Below are 14,080 nucleotides of genomic sequence, written 5' to 3'. Positions count from 1 at the left end.
ATACCACGTACCAAATACACAAAAACATGCAATCAGCCTGCCTGCAGTGAGGTTTTAGCATCACACTATATGAAATGGATTTCTAACGAATATATATGTATTTTGTTCCTGTTTATGTTAAACGAGAACATGCTCATAAAAAAACATTATACTAAATACGTATACAATAATATAACACAATAATAATGCTTCTCTGTTTGTACAACAAATTCAAGAACCTGTCGAACCTAATCCTGCATTAGCATCGCGAATCCTGCAACATGTTCGACTGCTTGGGTTCGGGTCAGGGAGCAATACAAAAAATTAAATATATTCTTCTATATATATAAATATATACATAATAATTGTGATATTCGCTTAAAAATCGAATGGAAATGCGTAGAGATTTTAATCAAAAATTCGATGTAATGTTACATTTTTTTTTTCTGTCGAGAACCTTTAAAATTTATCGAATCAAAAGATTTTCTTAAGCTAGCGGGATGAGCATAGAGAATAGCCTGAGTGAAGAGGAGGTCAGCAGAGAAGATACAACGACAACGATAGAAGTTCAGATCGACTATTTGGTAAATAAGTTCGAACAAATCAATGGAAGAAGCATAGCACTTGAGCGAGCGGTAAAGGATTCCAGCATAGAAGATGCAGAGGAGACTGGCTGCTTGATGGATGTGTTGCACCTGCAGATGCTGCAATTGATAGAGGATCGGATAACTCAACAACTGGCACTGGAAACGCAGACATCCAGAGCACAACTTGATCTGGCCAGAGCCCGCCTTCAGCAAGGAACTCACCATGTTGCAGCCTCAGCTCGGTTGCCTAGTTCCTCCAGGCCCTACAAAGCGCTGTGCCGACTTCTGGAACAGGGCATGACATGGGGCAGCTCCCTGAAGCTGCTGCGTTTCAATGTGGAACCAGCTCGAGGCTATCTACGGCCGCTAACACACATCTTTGGCGCCATGGTGCCGTGCAGCTTGCGGCACGCGAGCCACAAGTGGGAACGTTGCATGGAACAGATTGTGGAATGCGTGAATGTCCAGCGGGAGTTGCAATCTGTACTCAGTTTCATTGAACGACTTAAGTGGGCGCAGCACCGAAGGGCCAATGTCTGAGTGCGGCTGGGAGCGAGGAGAATCGGATGTCTAGTTCAAAGTTCAAAACAAAGTCACTTGGTGCCGAGTTGAGCTCTTATAAGGCGTGCTTCCGTTTCGCAGTTGCCGCCGAACTATAAATAGCTAATGCTACGCTTCTGTGTCTGTGTCTTGTACATCTTCCCGTACATCGTCGCTCTTGGCGTGCTTGTAATTGCTTTTAAAAATAATTGATATAAATAAGTTGTAAAAGTGCTACATAAAGTAATTTGCCATTTTGTTTTAAGAGGTATGAAGAAGGTAAAGTTATTAGAATGGAAAAATTAAATATAGATATGGTGTGGGTATCATGTGGGAAAAAAAATAAATTAATTGATCAACTGCAACAAATATGCACTGGTATAGCTTTTGTTTTCATTTTCAAAGCTGTCGTCTGATTCGCTTTCGAAAGTAAATTGCCAATTTTTTATGACTTATTTATTGCTTACATTTGATGTAAGGAAATTATTGGGAAGGCCTGTAGAAAACGCTGGACTTAAAAGTATTTATTTTGGCAATTTGAAGACTTTGGCCTTGGCCGTAGAGTCTAGTGTCGTCTCATCTCAAGCAGGTTCTGACTTCTGCTTGCTTCTAAGATTATATCGGTAATAAAATTACTCGTAAATTATAGTACCCAAAAGCGGAAACGGAAAAGTTTCGCGTAAATTGGAGCTCGCCTGAGAATATGTGAGAATTTTTCAACAGAGCTAACAGATCGCTGTTCCTAGTCGCTCAACAGAGTTCATATTTAATATAAAAATGAAATAATACTACAATAATATAAATGTCCTCAACTTGCTAATTAATAACAAAACTCATAAGCGACTCTCGTAAATATGAGCAATAGATTAAAATGTTAATTGCAGTACTAAATTCGCTTGTGGCTGTTTGCAATGCCCCTGCCAATGCCGGGCATCACTTGCAGTCTAGTTAAAAATAAAATCAAATGCCAAAGCGGCAGCAGCATTGACAGCATTGTCGATTTGGCCAACATTCCCCCTCCGGACAACATCCACCCTTCCCTCCCAATCCCTCATGCATCGCTCAGCAGCGTCGCGTCTCGACGACGACAATTATGCGGCATTTTCTTTGGACCCCGGGCAAGAAACGAGTTTCTGAGATATCTTTGTTTTGTGCGTCGCAGTTGTTGTTACAGTTGCGAGCCGCATTCGCAAGTTGTGCGAGCTGTTTGCGGCAACTACAACAAAATACCAGAAATAACTTGAAAATCCATTAAATCGCGGCCCGGCCGCTACTCGCATAGGGATAAAGATAAACTTTTGTCAACTGGTAGCCAGATGCAGAGGGTTAAGCCTGCATTGACAAGTGATAACAATGTGTCAGCGATTCTCCATGACATCCACGTCCTTGGCTTCGATTTGCCTAGTGATGACGTCCTCCCTAAGCATGGACACCGTGACGAATACGTTGCAGGTTCTGCTTTGCCTGGGTCGAATTGGACTGTCGTCTTTTTCTCCTTTCGTATTTATTGATTTTTCAGTACATGTGCAAAAAAGTGAAAGGCCAGTAATATTTTTTGCCTCTTTGACTTGTCGAACCCAAACAATAACCTGTTTCAGCAAATACTTGCGCAAAAACCAAAAAAGTTTTGCTTTATGAAATTGTTTTCAGCCAACACTTGGGGGTGTTCAGAAGTGAAAATTCGCATTCGCCAATACGAGTCGCTGTTGAAGTGATACAAATCAATTTTTTTGCTCAATTTTCTAATATGCTTAAATTACGAAAAATTATCACAATTTGTCATTGAGTTGAGGCTAGGATTCTAGGCTTGAACATTGCCCAGAAATTTAGTTTATTTATTAAATAAAATCTAGCGATCAATAGCATAATGTCTGCGAATTCTGTGCTCATAAACTCATATAAAATGCTTTAAAAATATTCTTGTTTTAAATATATGAAAATGAATTTTTTAAATTAATGAATTAGAAAATCTAGAAAATTCAGACTATTTTAGACTCTGCGTACATAAAGAAATTAGACATAGTTTTCTAGACTTACAAAAAATGTAGCCTGGAAATAGGCTGAAGGAAAACAGTGGTTTTTGGAAAGATACAGCCTTCCGTTTTAGAAATATACTTTCTGAATAATAAGGTGAGTTACTTTTGGCAGCACAAGTATTCTTTTTGAGTGCACTTCATACCATACTGATATGTATCAGAGATACAAGCCTTGAATTTGCAAGAGCATTATTATAAGTATTACATGACAGTGATCTCTTTGTTTTTACGACATATACTTTTTTCAATAGAACAAATTTCACACACCGAAGAAATCCAGCAGACACAACTTAATTAATTATTTAAAAATTTCATAACATCTGTAAATTGGGGGAATTCGTATGTGCCTTAAAATACTTGTTATGAAAGGTATAAGAATTAGTAGTCCTCATATCGCGAATAGCGTAATAATAAACTGTACAGTTGAATTAATATATCTCCCATATAAATATAAATTCACTTCCTATAAGATCAAATATTTCAAGTGATAGTTGCTAAGGCAGTCATTTAATATGAGATTGTCTTCGGGAATTATATTAAAGACTAACAATATTCAATGAATGCATAAACTTTTTGCATAATTATATTGCCTCCGCTTACAAGCCCCAATTAAAACTGCAAACTCAATCAATAAATTATTTATTGCAATAACAGGCGTCTCTTGTGTTGGCTGCAATCCATTCCAAGTATCTGCTGACTCTTGTATAGACGCCGGGCGCATTCGGCTTGGCGCAGCCGTAGCCAAAGGAAACAACTCCAGCGAGACGGAAGATGCGATCCGGCACAATAAGCGGACCACCGCTGTCACCCTACAAACAAGATTTTGAGTGTGTGAGAAAGAGAGAGAGAGAGAGAGAGGGAGATGAGCTACGAGTTGTAGCAGCCACCCACCTGGCAGGCATCCCGACCGCCCATTTGCACATAGCCCGCACACAGCATCGTGTCCACAATCATGCTCTTGTACGAGGTAGCTCTGCACTGGGCATTGGTGATAATGGGCACTGTGGTCTCCTGCAGCACACTGGAAGTGGAGCCGCCCTCGTGGCTCAGACCCCAACCCGCCACAATGGCCCGCTGATGGTCGAACTGCTGTTGCCGACTTTTGGGCAGGCACACGGGCCTCATCATCTTCATCAGTGGCACGGGCTGATCCAAGCGCAGCAGGGCAATATCGTGCACCAGTGCCACCGGGTCGTAGCCAGCATGTGGATGAGCAAAGGCCACAGACCTAGTTACGCCCACATGAGTGGAACTGCGATCAAGCTGCAGCAGACGCACAGACACCGTCGACATGTCCATCTCATGGACACAGTGTGCGGCAGTTAGAACATAGCGATCATTGATCAAAGTGCCGCCACAGAAGAGCTGCGAAGCGCGTAGCATTTGTGCTATCCATGGATATTTATTGGTACGCACCTGAGTGCCGCCCACAATGCGAATGGCGTTGGGCACACCACAAGCTGCAAGGTTGCAAAGGCAGTTTGAATTTAGCTACCAATGGCAAACAAAAAATTGACTGAGAGAAGCAATTACACGAAGCAATTCTTACCGGGTGCCGGTTGCATGAGTGTAGTAAAATATTTTAATTGATTGTCGAGCTAAACTTATTCGTTAAATACTACAGCTCTAAGTCTGAAATAAGTCAGCATTATCTGTTGAATATTTCACATCAAAATCGTATATTAATCGGCTTTATTTTTGGAATTACTTCGTGTAAAAAACGCTCAAGCATATCCAAAGTCGGTTTTCGCTTCAGTTTAAATTAGGCATTACCAAAATTATACACACGAATTTTTCAAAATTAAATATTTAAAATGAAATAAATATTTAATTAAATATTTATATCCATTAGGTGAATTATAAGAACCATACGCATAAGTAGCTCAAAGTGGCCATCGGTTAAAAGGCTCTTGTCCAACTCACATTATAGAAACTTTTAGAATTAAAAATCACTTATAAGCTCCTTCACAAGCGTGCATATTTTGGTAAGGTCTGGCTTGAAGCCGTGCCGGTCAGACACACAAAGATACTTATTGCGTTCATGTGAAAGCTCAAGAAAATAGCTTATGGCTTGGCCGGAACTGCTCTTAACTGATACTCACTGCAGCTTGCGCAACGATTGACTCGAAAAGCTTTCGCATCGCCGCTCTCAAATGGCGACAAGGCGGCTTCCAACGGCGACGACTCGCTTTCGGTGGCGGAGGCTGAAGCGGAGGAAGAGGAGAGAGATGAGGAACTGCCACCCAGAACATTTGACAATATCTGTTGCTTATGCCCCTCGATTAGATCTTCAATGTAATCCGATTGAATGCCCGGCGCTGGCTTGGGATAGTGATAGCCGCGAAATGGTGGCTTATAAACATAGTTGGCAACACAAATGGATAAACTGCCTATGAGGAACAGACAGAAGAAGAACAAAGAGCTGGATTCGGATTTCATCGCGAGAACCGCACTAAACGAGTGCTAAAAGTCAACTGTCTGCGGAGTTGTATCTTTAACGTCTCTTATAGGCCAGATGTGGGGATTTTGAGATATAAATATATATAAATATATATATAAGCCATTTAAGTTCATTATAGCTGTTAGAGTGCCAATTAAATTTTTATCTAAAAATTCTAAATTTTTGCATATTTTGCACATTACATTTGGGTCCACATTTGGTGGCAGCCTTGTGATATCACTTGACCCAAATTGTAATGCGTAAAATGTTGAACTCATTTGTCAATTAACTCGTGTCGATATGCTAACGACCAAAGATAAATAACATTGCCGACTCAGATCCCTAGAAACTTTGACAGCTCCAAGTGGCTCAGATCGGTCAATATCAAAAAATTATGTTAATTGTCTTCAGCTGCTTTCTATTCTAAAAGATTTTTACAAGCACTCGTTAAAAAATATATTTTTTTTTTTCCGTGAGACTTATAACTTTATTGGCAAGGCGTTTGACCCACTAAATTAACCCCATAATGGTCTTTAATCATTTCGACTACTCACCAAACGCTGACCTCAAAATGTCCGAACTAGTATTTAACAAAAGGTGGAGCCCCATGTATGATAAGTAAAAAAAAGGCTACACATGTGAGGCGCTCATTAAGCAATTGAAGTCTACATTTATAAGCCGACGAGTTAACCACACATCGAATGGTAATCAAATAGAACGGAGAGGAAAGAAGAGTAAAGTGAAGTTGACCACAGCAATAATTTATAATTGAGTGATAAACAGTAAAAATAATACGAAAACTGGCTGAAGCAAACATAAAGTTGTACTTACTTATAATTTAATTTCCAATCAATTTTAATATATCCGAAATAAGACTCACCTGAAAAGATTAATAAATAATAAGTATTTAATAAATATATTTATACATAAATAATAAATCTATTTTTATAATTCATAAATTAAATAATAAATAACCAAACGGTGCATAGATCCTTCAGATATGTAATAAATCTATATAGTACATAGATTTAAAAAGTAAAAAATATATATAACTTAATGGTATTTAAATCCCTCACTAGTCCACTTAGAGCTTTAACCTTTCTCTTTATTTTATTCGAAAAAATCACAACTGAAATGGGTTCCACATGAGACAGCAAAAGTTATCCAACTGGAATCGGAAGCGCCCCAGGGAACGCCCAGCAAATCAAAGAATGAAATACTCAGACACTAAATCGGAAACAATCATAAAATCAGAAGGCTAACAAACAAATTTTTCCCAGCTGTCTGGCAAATGAAAGTAAATTAACCTAAAACGACCCAAACAAAATTGAAATGCTAACAAGCCGGCTATCAAAATTCTAGAGATCGTTAAGTGAAAATAGAAAGTAAAAAGAACGCAGCAGCCGAAATGCAGACGAAGCACACAAAATGTAATTGGGTCAAACAAATGAAGACACAGATAAAGGCGCATAATCGAAGAAAACATGAGATGCCCGCCCTAAAACGCCGAGCGGGGGAAACCAAGTCTCTCAATGCTAATCTCTTGGCCTGTTGTGCCAACACAGCGAGGGCTCAGGCACCAAAAACCAAAAAACCGAACCCACAACACAACAAATGACACAAGGTGCACACAAGAAGCACAAGAAGTCGAAGAAGAGGAAGAAGCTAGGTGTCTGGTTGCCAGGTGAAAGAGCGTCGCGTGTATTTGGGTTAGAAGCGAGGCGAGAGCTGGCTGCCTCTAAATAAATAAGCAGCAATTCAATAGATGATGACACAAAACCACAAACGGATAGTTGGACATTTGGACAGATGGACTGAGAGAGACTGAGTGGTCTGGAGGGAGTTGGCTGCTTGGCTTGGCTCGATGTTTTGCAGAAAGAAAGTCTTAATTTGTTATTTATATGCGTTCCGCTAGAATCAATGGAAGAAAGTTCTGCAGCATCCCAAAAACAAAAGGCAGCCCGCAAAAGCAAAATGCCAGCAAACGAAAACTTGTTTCTCATTTTTTTATTTTTTATTTTTTTACTTTTTTTCTGAGAGAGTCATGCTCTTGAGGAGGTTTGCGGCTGGCGTTTCTCTTTCAGAACGAAAGACTTAGGCAACAAACTTGAGCGCTGACGCTGCCCATTGAGAAAGACTTAAGCAAGAAACTGGTACTCGTAACTTGAGTCTTCTTCATTGAGTGGCGGGGTAAAGTCTGGTTGTCTAGAAATCAGCGCCTGGCTATTTATGGCCGGCCACCTTGCTGCAGTTGTGTGTGTGTTCCACTTGCATTAAACTGGGTCATTGCACAGAGATGCAACAGCCCAAGAGCAAGTGGACGATGCATCGAGTGCATCGATGGCTCAAAATGGATGGATGCACGGATGGACAGATGGACAGATGGACGGATGGGCAGTTTGGGAGGTGGGACGGACACATATTAAGGCCGTCTCTTACAGGCATACAGGCCTGTTATTATTATTGTTGCTTGCATGTTTGGCATGCGCTGTCAGACAAATTTGTTAGCAATTATCGGGTTGCTTTTGTTTGTTGCTTGCAATTTATTTACTGTTATTTTTTATTTATTTTTTTGTTTTCGTAACGAAAAATTATGATTGTCACTTGAGCTGTGCGCTCAGCTGGGCTCAGGCAGCGCTCAAGAGCTGATGAGGAAAACCGCTGGCAACTCGCAACTTTCTCAGGCTTCATTAAGTTTCACTTCGACTGGCATTTTCAGCAACTATTTTGAGTATGGCACGAATTTTGTTTATGACACGAAATTGTTTTATGGAGTTGTTTGTCATTTGTTAATAGCTTTTGCACATCGTGCATTGCATTTAATTAAACTGTGAGCGCCGATTTGTTAAATGCGAGCTATTTCATGCGATTCACGAATGCGTTTTGTACAAAAATTAAATATATTAACTTGAATTCAAAACTATAACTGTAGTGCTTCGCAAACAAGGAAACTATTATTATATTTTAATTTTTATTTGTTGAAACCAAGTTCACCGTTTCGGCTTTCAGTTCAGGTTTTGTTTTTACTTATTTCAGAATTATCATCCTACGTATAAAGTATTCTCCAACAACTGATTGCAGAAAGTATTATTAGCATTATTGTCGTGTAAAGCATAAAGTGACCCCCTATGGGGTCAGAGTATTATGTATAAAAGATATATATATTCTTCAACTGTTAGTGTCTCTGTTTCTATGCGAACTAGTCTCTCAGTTGGATGCTATCTAGATGATTGTATTCAAATATTTTTTTCAGAAAGTTGTGAAAGAGTAAATCAAGCAAAGATAGGCCAATTTCTGAACCTGTGGAGTAAAATTCACTTACTATATTAAAGGCCGCTCAGAGATTTACCGGAGATATGTTAATATTGCTAGTTTAATTAAGGGAAATGAGAGTTACAGCGAGAATAAGATATATTTAAGGCTCTATTTTTTCAATTGGTCAGTTTTGAATATAAAATGAAACATTGATGTGTAATCTTCAGCCTGAGGTAACTGATATTTCTTGCTTTGACCTAGCGTAATGAATTCTAACACCTTCAAAAAATCTCTACCTACACAAGTAAATATATATATAGCTAAAGTCCATAAAATACCTGAGTGAAGTTCGGCGCTGAAATCATTTGTTTGGCGTCGGTACAAAAGCACAAGAAAAAAAAAAAACAAAAAAGAAACATGACTCAATAAATAAATCATATATAAATATCTTTGTCTATATATGCAGACTGGGCCACCTTCAACTCCGTTTGACATTTGAAAGTAAACAGCAACAGCACAAAAGCAACAACAGCGAATGACACTTGAAGAAAAATATGCAAAATGAAACGTAGAAATAGCAAAATGACAGACAACAACAACAACAAAATGTAATAAAACGAAAACTAGTTTGTCAATTGAGCAACAACAAAAACAACACAAATCACTCTCATTTTTTTACTTCAACTCTTCATTTACTTATGCTGGGCAAAACTGCACAGAAAGCAACTGTAAATAATGAGAAACAGTAACAAATGAAAAAAGAAAAAGAAGCAAGTGAGAACGTTGCCGACTGCATAATACTCTGACACCAATGTAATACCAGCTGATAACTGCTGGCACATAGTCAAGGTAGAGGTAGCCAAGAAATCTTTTGTTACCAATCTCTTAAGGAGGTTTCTAATAATTTACCATCAAAGTTTTATAACTTTAGCTCATTTTTTTAAAGGTGTTACTAGCAATATATACTTAAGATGCTGTCACTCTTTTGATTAAAGCTTTAAACGAAGTTATGTGTTTCTGTCGATTTGCAGTTATCGAATTTATCGATTTACTAGCCTCCCAATTTTGGCAAAACTTGTCTGATGCGAGCACAGAAAAGTATATGTAACAAATTTCAAAGGAAAAGTAGCGTTCAAAAGGATGGACAGACGGAGAGATAGCAAGACGGGCATTGCGCAAAACCAATATACTCTTATGCCATCGGTGAAGAGTGTAAAAAATGTAACTGTTTAGCGCTTTTGGCTTTGGACTGGCTCCGAAGCGCATTGACATCGACGCCGCTCCATTTACGGGGCAGCAACAGCAGCAGAGCTCGTATTACCCGACCACCGCCGTATGCCTTTTGTGGGTTCTATGTGGCCCGGTTCGTCGTCTGGTGGTGCTTTATATGCACCACACGCAATTGTGCGGTGAGGTAATTAATAAGCCACCAAACCAATTGAAATTGAGCGTCGACTCTCGCACCGGGCATACCAAGTAGGCACCCGTATTACACGTAAGTATATCTGACGATGTACTATGTACGATATACTATTACGGGCACAGACAAGCACGGAGTTACTGACCATACTCAAGACGAGTCTCGAGTTGGGCTCTTGTAGGGCTTCGCTTCTGATTTGTGCACAACTCAATAACAACAACCACAGTCAGGGGAAGTGGACGTTTTTGGCCAACAATTTTTGCACCAATATATGCTCAAATTATATCGAATTATATTAGCATTAAATATAAAAAGCAACAAGCAAAGACTGCGATGCTTGAATATTTAAATACATTTTAATTACATACTTGTACACATAAAATGAACTGGTCCAAGGTCGAACTTATTTATCATACTTATAATGTTTTGAATATAATTATTCTCTATTTTTTCTTGCTCATGGCCAGAGACAGAAAACCATATAAAATAAGTCTTGCGATCATTTTGATGTCTTAAGTACTCGTTAAAGGCAAGAAGCAGGAGTTATCACTTGAACAGCGTGAATAGCAAGTAGATGATTACATTAAGTTTTAATTTATTTATTTATATTTAAATGTAATTTGTTGATATTTTTCCTTAGCTGCGCCAAAAGTTCAACATTCCTTTTTAAGACACTAATGAATATTCATCTTTGTAACAATTAAATAAATGATATTAATAATACATAGACATTAAATACTGACGATTAAAAGTTTAATCATTTCTTATATATTTTATTATTAATATTAGATTAGATATGAATTTATTTTCATTAAATGTAGTCCAATTATTATTTTGTAATTATGTATGAGTCACCATTAAGATTTGCTTTTTGTTCAATATTAAGTAAAGATTGGTTTAATTCATTTTCCTATTTGTTAAATAATGTATTCAATTAATTGATTTAATTTTCATGTTTTTATCATTTATGTATTTCCTTTACGATGTGATTTTAGTTTAATTTCATATTGTGTGTTACTACAAATAGTTTCTAAATTATGATTTATTCAGAAATCAGCTCATCTGTTCGCTTTTACGCAAACTATTCTCTGTTCTGATAATTATACAGATTCTCCAAGATTCTTAGCAAATTACATATCTATTCACAAGTACAAAAGAGATTTTAGTTTGTGCAAACCATCTTAATTTCAATAGTCCCCGTTTTATTAACGGAAAAAACTTCTCTGGCTGCTTTCAAGTGTTCGGCTTGTGAATTGTGTCACTTTTGTATAATTAAGCTTTTGTAATTTATTAAGTTAGGCATTGTTAAAATATATAGTAACATTTGTTCGTGATCAGTTGGAGTCCATTCTGCAAGGGTATTTGGAGTTATTTTTACTGCACAGCTTTCAGCTTACTTTTGTTTTATTTTCTGCTTTGACTGGGCAAAGTGAATTTAGATTCTTTTCCGAGTTTGTTAAAGGCTTATTACTATTTATTCCGCATGATACCACAAGTTCTATCCCATTATATCCCAAATAAATCACATTTAGTGACGCTCCATTATGTTTGGTCTCTCAATTGACCATGCGAATAAAATATAATCATAATTGGAGTACAGTTGGCAGTCGCATTTACCTCGTCATTGTCCCCAATGATTCATTTAGAGCGCACTGCTTCAGACCACAATCGCAATTCAGCAGGCCAAATTAGCTGCAACTAAACACAAGAGCAACATAGGTGATGATTATTGCCGGCATAACTGTTGCCAGAGCTGTGGACTGTAGCTGATTGTGTTGTTCCCATTCGCATTTCCCATACCTATTGTCTGCCGCTGACCCACTCAAAGTGTCCATTCATGCAGGTGTATTTGTGGCAAGGGGAGGTGAGCATTAATCGGGCGGCGCTCTCATTATCGGACACCGCATTTCCGCAGATACTTAAAGCAGAAACGGTCGCATGCCTAACCGTAAATCCCTATTGACCTGTATTTAAGCGCATTGAATGACCGCGCTTTCAACTAGTCGCAAATAGTTGACAAAAGGGCCGACCGACACTGCAAAAATGCTCAGAAAAAAACGTCGATCTGAAACTTAAAACAGCCGCCTAAATTGAAAGCCGCCCTGAAAACCAGAAAAAATGTTTGCCTTTTGAAAATAATTTCAAAATATGCGAAAAACATTTCTTAATATTTAAAAATATACTTTTATATGTTCAGAAATATATTTATTTTTAAAAGTGAAATGCAAACATTTAAACAAAAATCTTTTTGTAATGAGATTTCCTCTCTGGACTTAAGAAAAACAATTTTTCTAAGTGGGAGTATCTAGCAGATACTACTTCAAGTGATGTGCAACATTAACAATGGTTAAAAAAGATATAATAAAGTTCTGCAAAAGTATGTAACTGACAGAACGAAACACCTCCGTCGCCAAAAAAAAATATATTGTTGTATATAATGTTGATCAGCATCAAAAGCCGATTCGATCTATCTAAAGATAAATCGGAATTTTAGTCTGTGTGTATTTAAATACCCTCGATTGGTTATATCCTTTAATTGTTTGTTTGAATATGAGTTCTGGGCATTTTCACTATTTGATTTCATAAATAAAACCTTTTTTTTGGGCCTTTTCGCTTGTTGCGCACTTGCAATTGGCCTTTTCATTAGGTGCATTTTCAATTTGCACACATTTTGTTGCTGGCTCTTTTTTCACTTCTTACTTGCCAGCATTTAGTAGTTTTTGTTTTTCGTTTTTTGCTTGACTGAAACTTGTTTATGGTTTGCGCTCCTACAAGAATGTGGCCATAACACAAAACTGGGTTAAAATAGTTAGACAAGCAGCCAACAGGCGGTCGCCTTGAGTGTGTGTGTGTGTGTGTTGTTGTTGTTGCTGCTGCTGTTGCTGTTGCTATTGCCGGTTGCCGACTGCAGTTGCAGTTGCCGTTTAAAATGATTGCACAGCCAGCTAGCCAGTCAGCCAGCCAGCTTGCTGGTCGCTATGCCACAAAGTACGGCATATGTTAAGACGCAACTGTTTTGCGTTATTAACGCCGCTTTTAGCCGATTGCAACGAGTTTGCCTTAAGCCCAAATCAATGTGGTGCTTTTTTTTTTTTGCATACCACTTCTAAGGCAATCATCCAAGAAGTGATTACAAAATACGGCTTACAAACTATGCTAAGTACTACAAATCTTTCGACAAAATAACCAAAACGTTGCAGTGGTCTAAAATTTACATAATATATACTGAAGATTACTACACATCAATTAACCACTTAATTGTAGAACATTTACAGCTTAGTATACGTTTAGTGATCGAATATATAATAGCTATAACATTTGTGCATCAAGAAAATTTAAAGATATTGTTATGAAATATTGCAAATGTTTTTATTTAAACACAAATTAAACTTTGTACACAAAATACCAACACAATAACATTATTATCTCGTTACACATTTTAAATAGTTATAACCAGAATTTGAGTAAATTTAGAAGAATTTTTTTTGAGATATAGAAAATATTTGAAATTAATTTTTAAGTGACCACAACCGAATTGTTGTAAATATTTTAATATATATATAATTTTAACTTTGTGTGGGGAGCCTTTGTTGAACCGCGTTTTACCTTTCTTTGCTTACATTTTATAAATACAACTCAATTAAAAATCCAAACAACACACATCTATTAGTGCTAATTTTTTAGTTGCTTTAGCAAAATTGGTGTCATATGGAAATGGATGACACAAACAAAGATGCTAACAAAAAAAAAACATCATCAATCTGTGGCATTGTTTTTGTAGTTGGACTAAGGTAGGCCAAGTTCAGTGACCTGCTCAGTTTGG

General features: G+C 37.6%; 2 protein-coding genes across 2 annotated transcripts; one reads left to right on the top strand and one right to left on the bottom strand.

Annotated features, from left to right (window-relative positions):
* Window positions 1-435: 435 nt before the first annotated feature.
* Window positions 436-1,401, top strand: LOC6557927. Its single transcript, XM_001985478.3, has one exon. The coding sequence runs from the start codon at window positions 480-482 to the stop codon at window positions 1,104-1,106; it is 627 nt and encodes a 208-aa protein (XP_001985514.2). The 5' UTR covers window positions 436-479; the 3' UTR covers window positions 1,107-1,401.
* Window positions 1,402-3,740: 2,339 nt separating this feature from the next.
* LOC6557714 (trypsin-1) lies at window positions 3,741-5,581 on the bottom strand. Its single transcript, XM_001985479.3, has 3 exons — window positions 5,245-5,581; window positions 4,034-4,602; window positions 3,741-3,951 (listed from the first exon to the last, which is right to left on the bottom strand). Exons 1-3 carry the CDS (start codon window positions 5,579-5,581, stop codon window positions 3,778-3,780), a joined length of 1,080 nt encoding a protein of 359 aa, XP_001985515.2. The 3' UTR covers window positions 3,741-3,777.
* Between the last annotated feature and the right edge of the window lie 8,499 nt (window positions 5,582-14,080).

Source organism: Drosophila grimshawi, unplaced genomic scaffold (assembly GCF_018153295.1).
Source record: "Drosophila grimshawi isolate 15287-2541.00 unplaced genomic scaffold, ASM1815329v1 contig_44, whole genome shotgun sequence".
Lineage (NCBI taxonomy): Eukaryota > Metazoa > Arthropoda > Insecta > Diptera > Drosophilidae > Drosophila > Drosophila grimshawi.
Note: the sequence above shows the minus strand (reverse complement) of the source record. Positions and strands in the feature narration are given on the sequence as shown.

Coding starts and splice junctions, on each gene's coding strand:
- LOC6557927 (XM_001985478.3), top strand. CDS start 480: ATGAGCATAGAGAATAGCCTGAGTGAAGAGGAGGTCAGCAGAGAAGAT.
- LOC6557714 (XM_001985479.3), bottom strand. CDS start 5,581: ATGAAATCCGAATCCAGCTCTTTGTTCTTCTTCTGTCTGTTCCTCATA. Junction 4,603..5,244: donor CAATCGTTGCGCAAGCTGCA/GTGAGTATCAGT, acceptor GCAACCTTGCAG/CTTGTGGTGTGCCCAACGCC. Junction 3,952..4,033: donor GCGGTCGGGATGCCTGCCAG/GTGGGTGGCTGC, acceptor TCTTGTTTGTAG/GGTGACAGCGGTGGTCCGCT.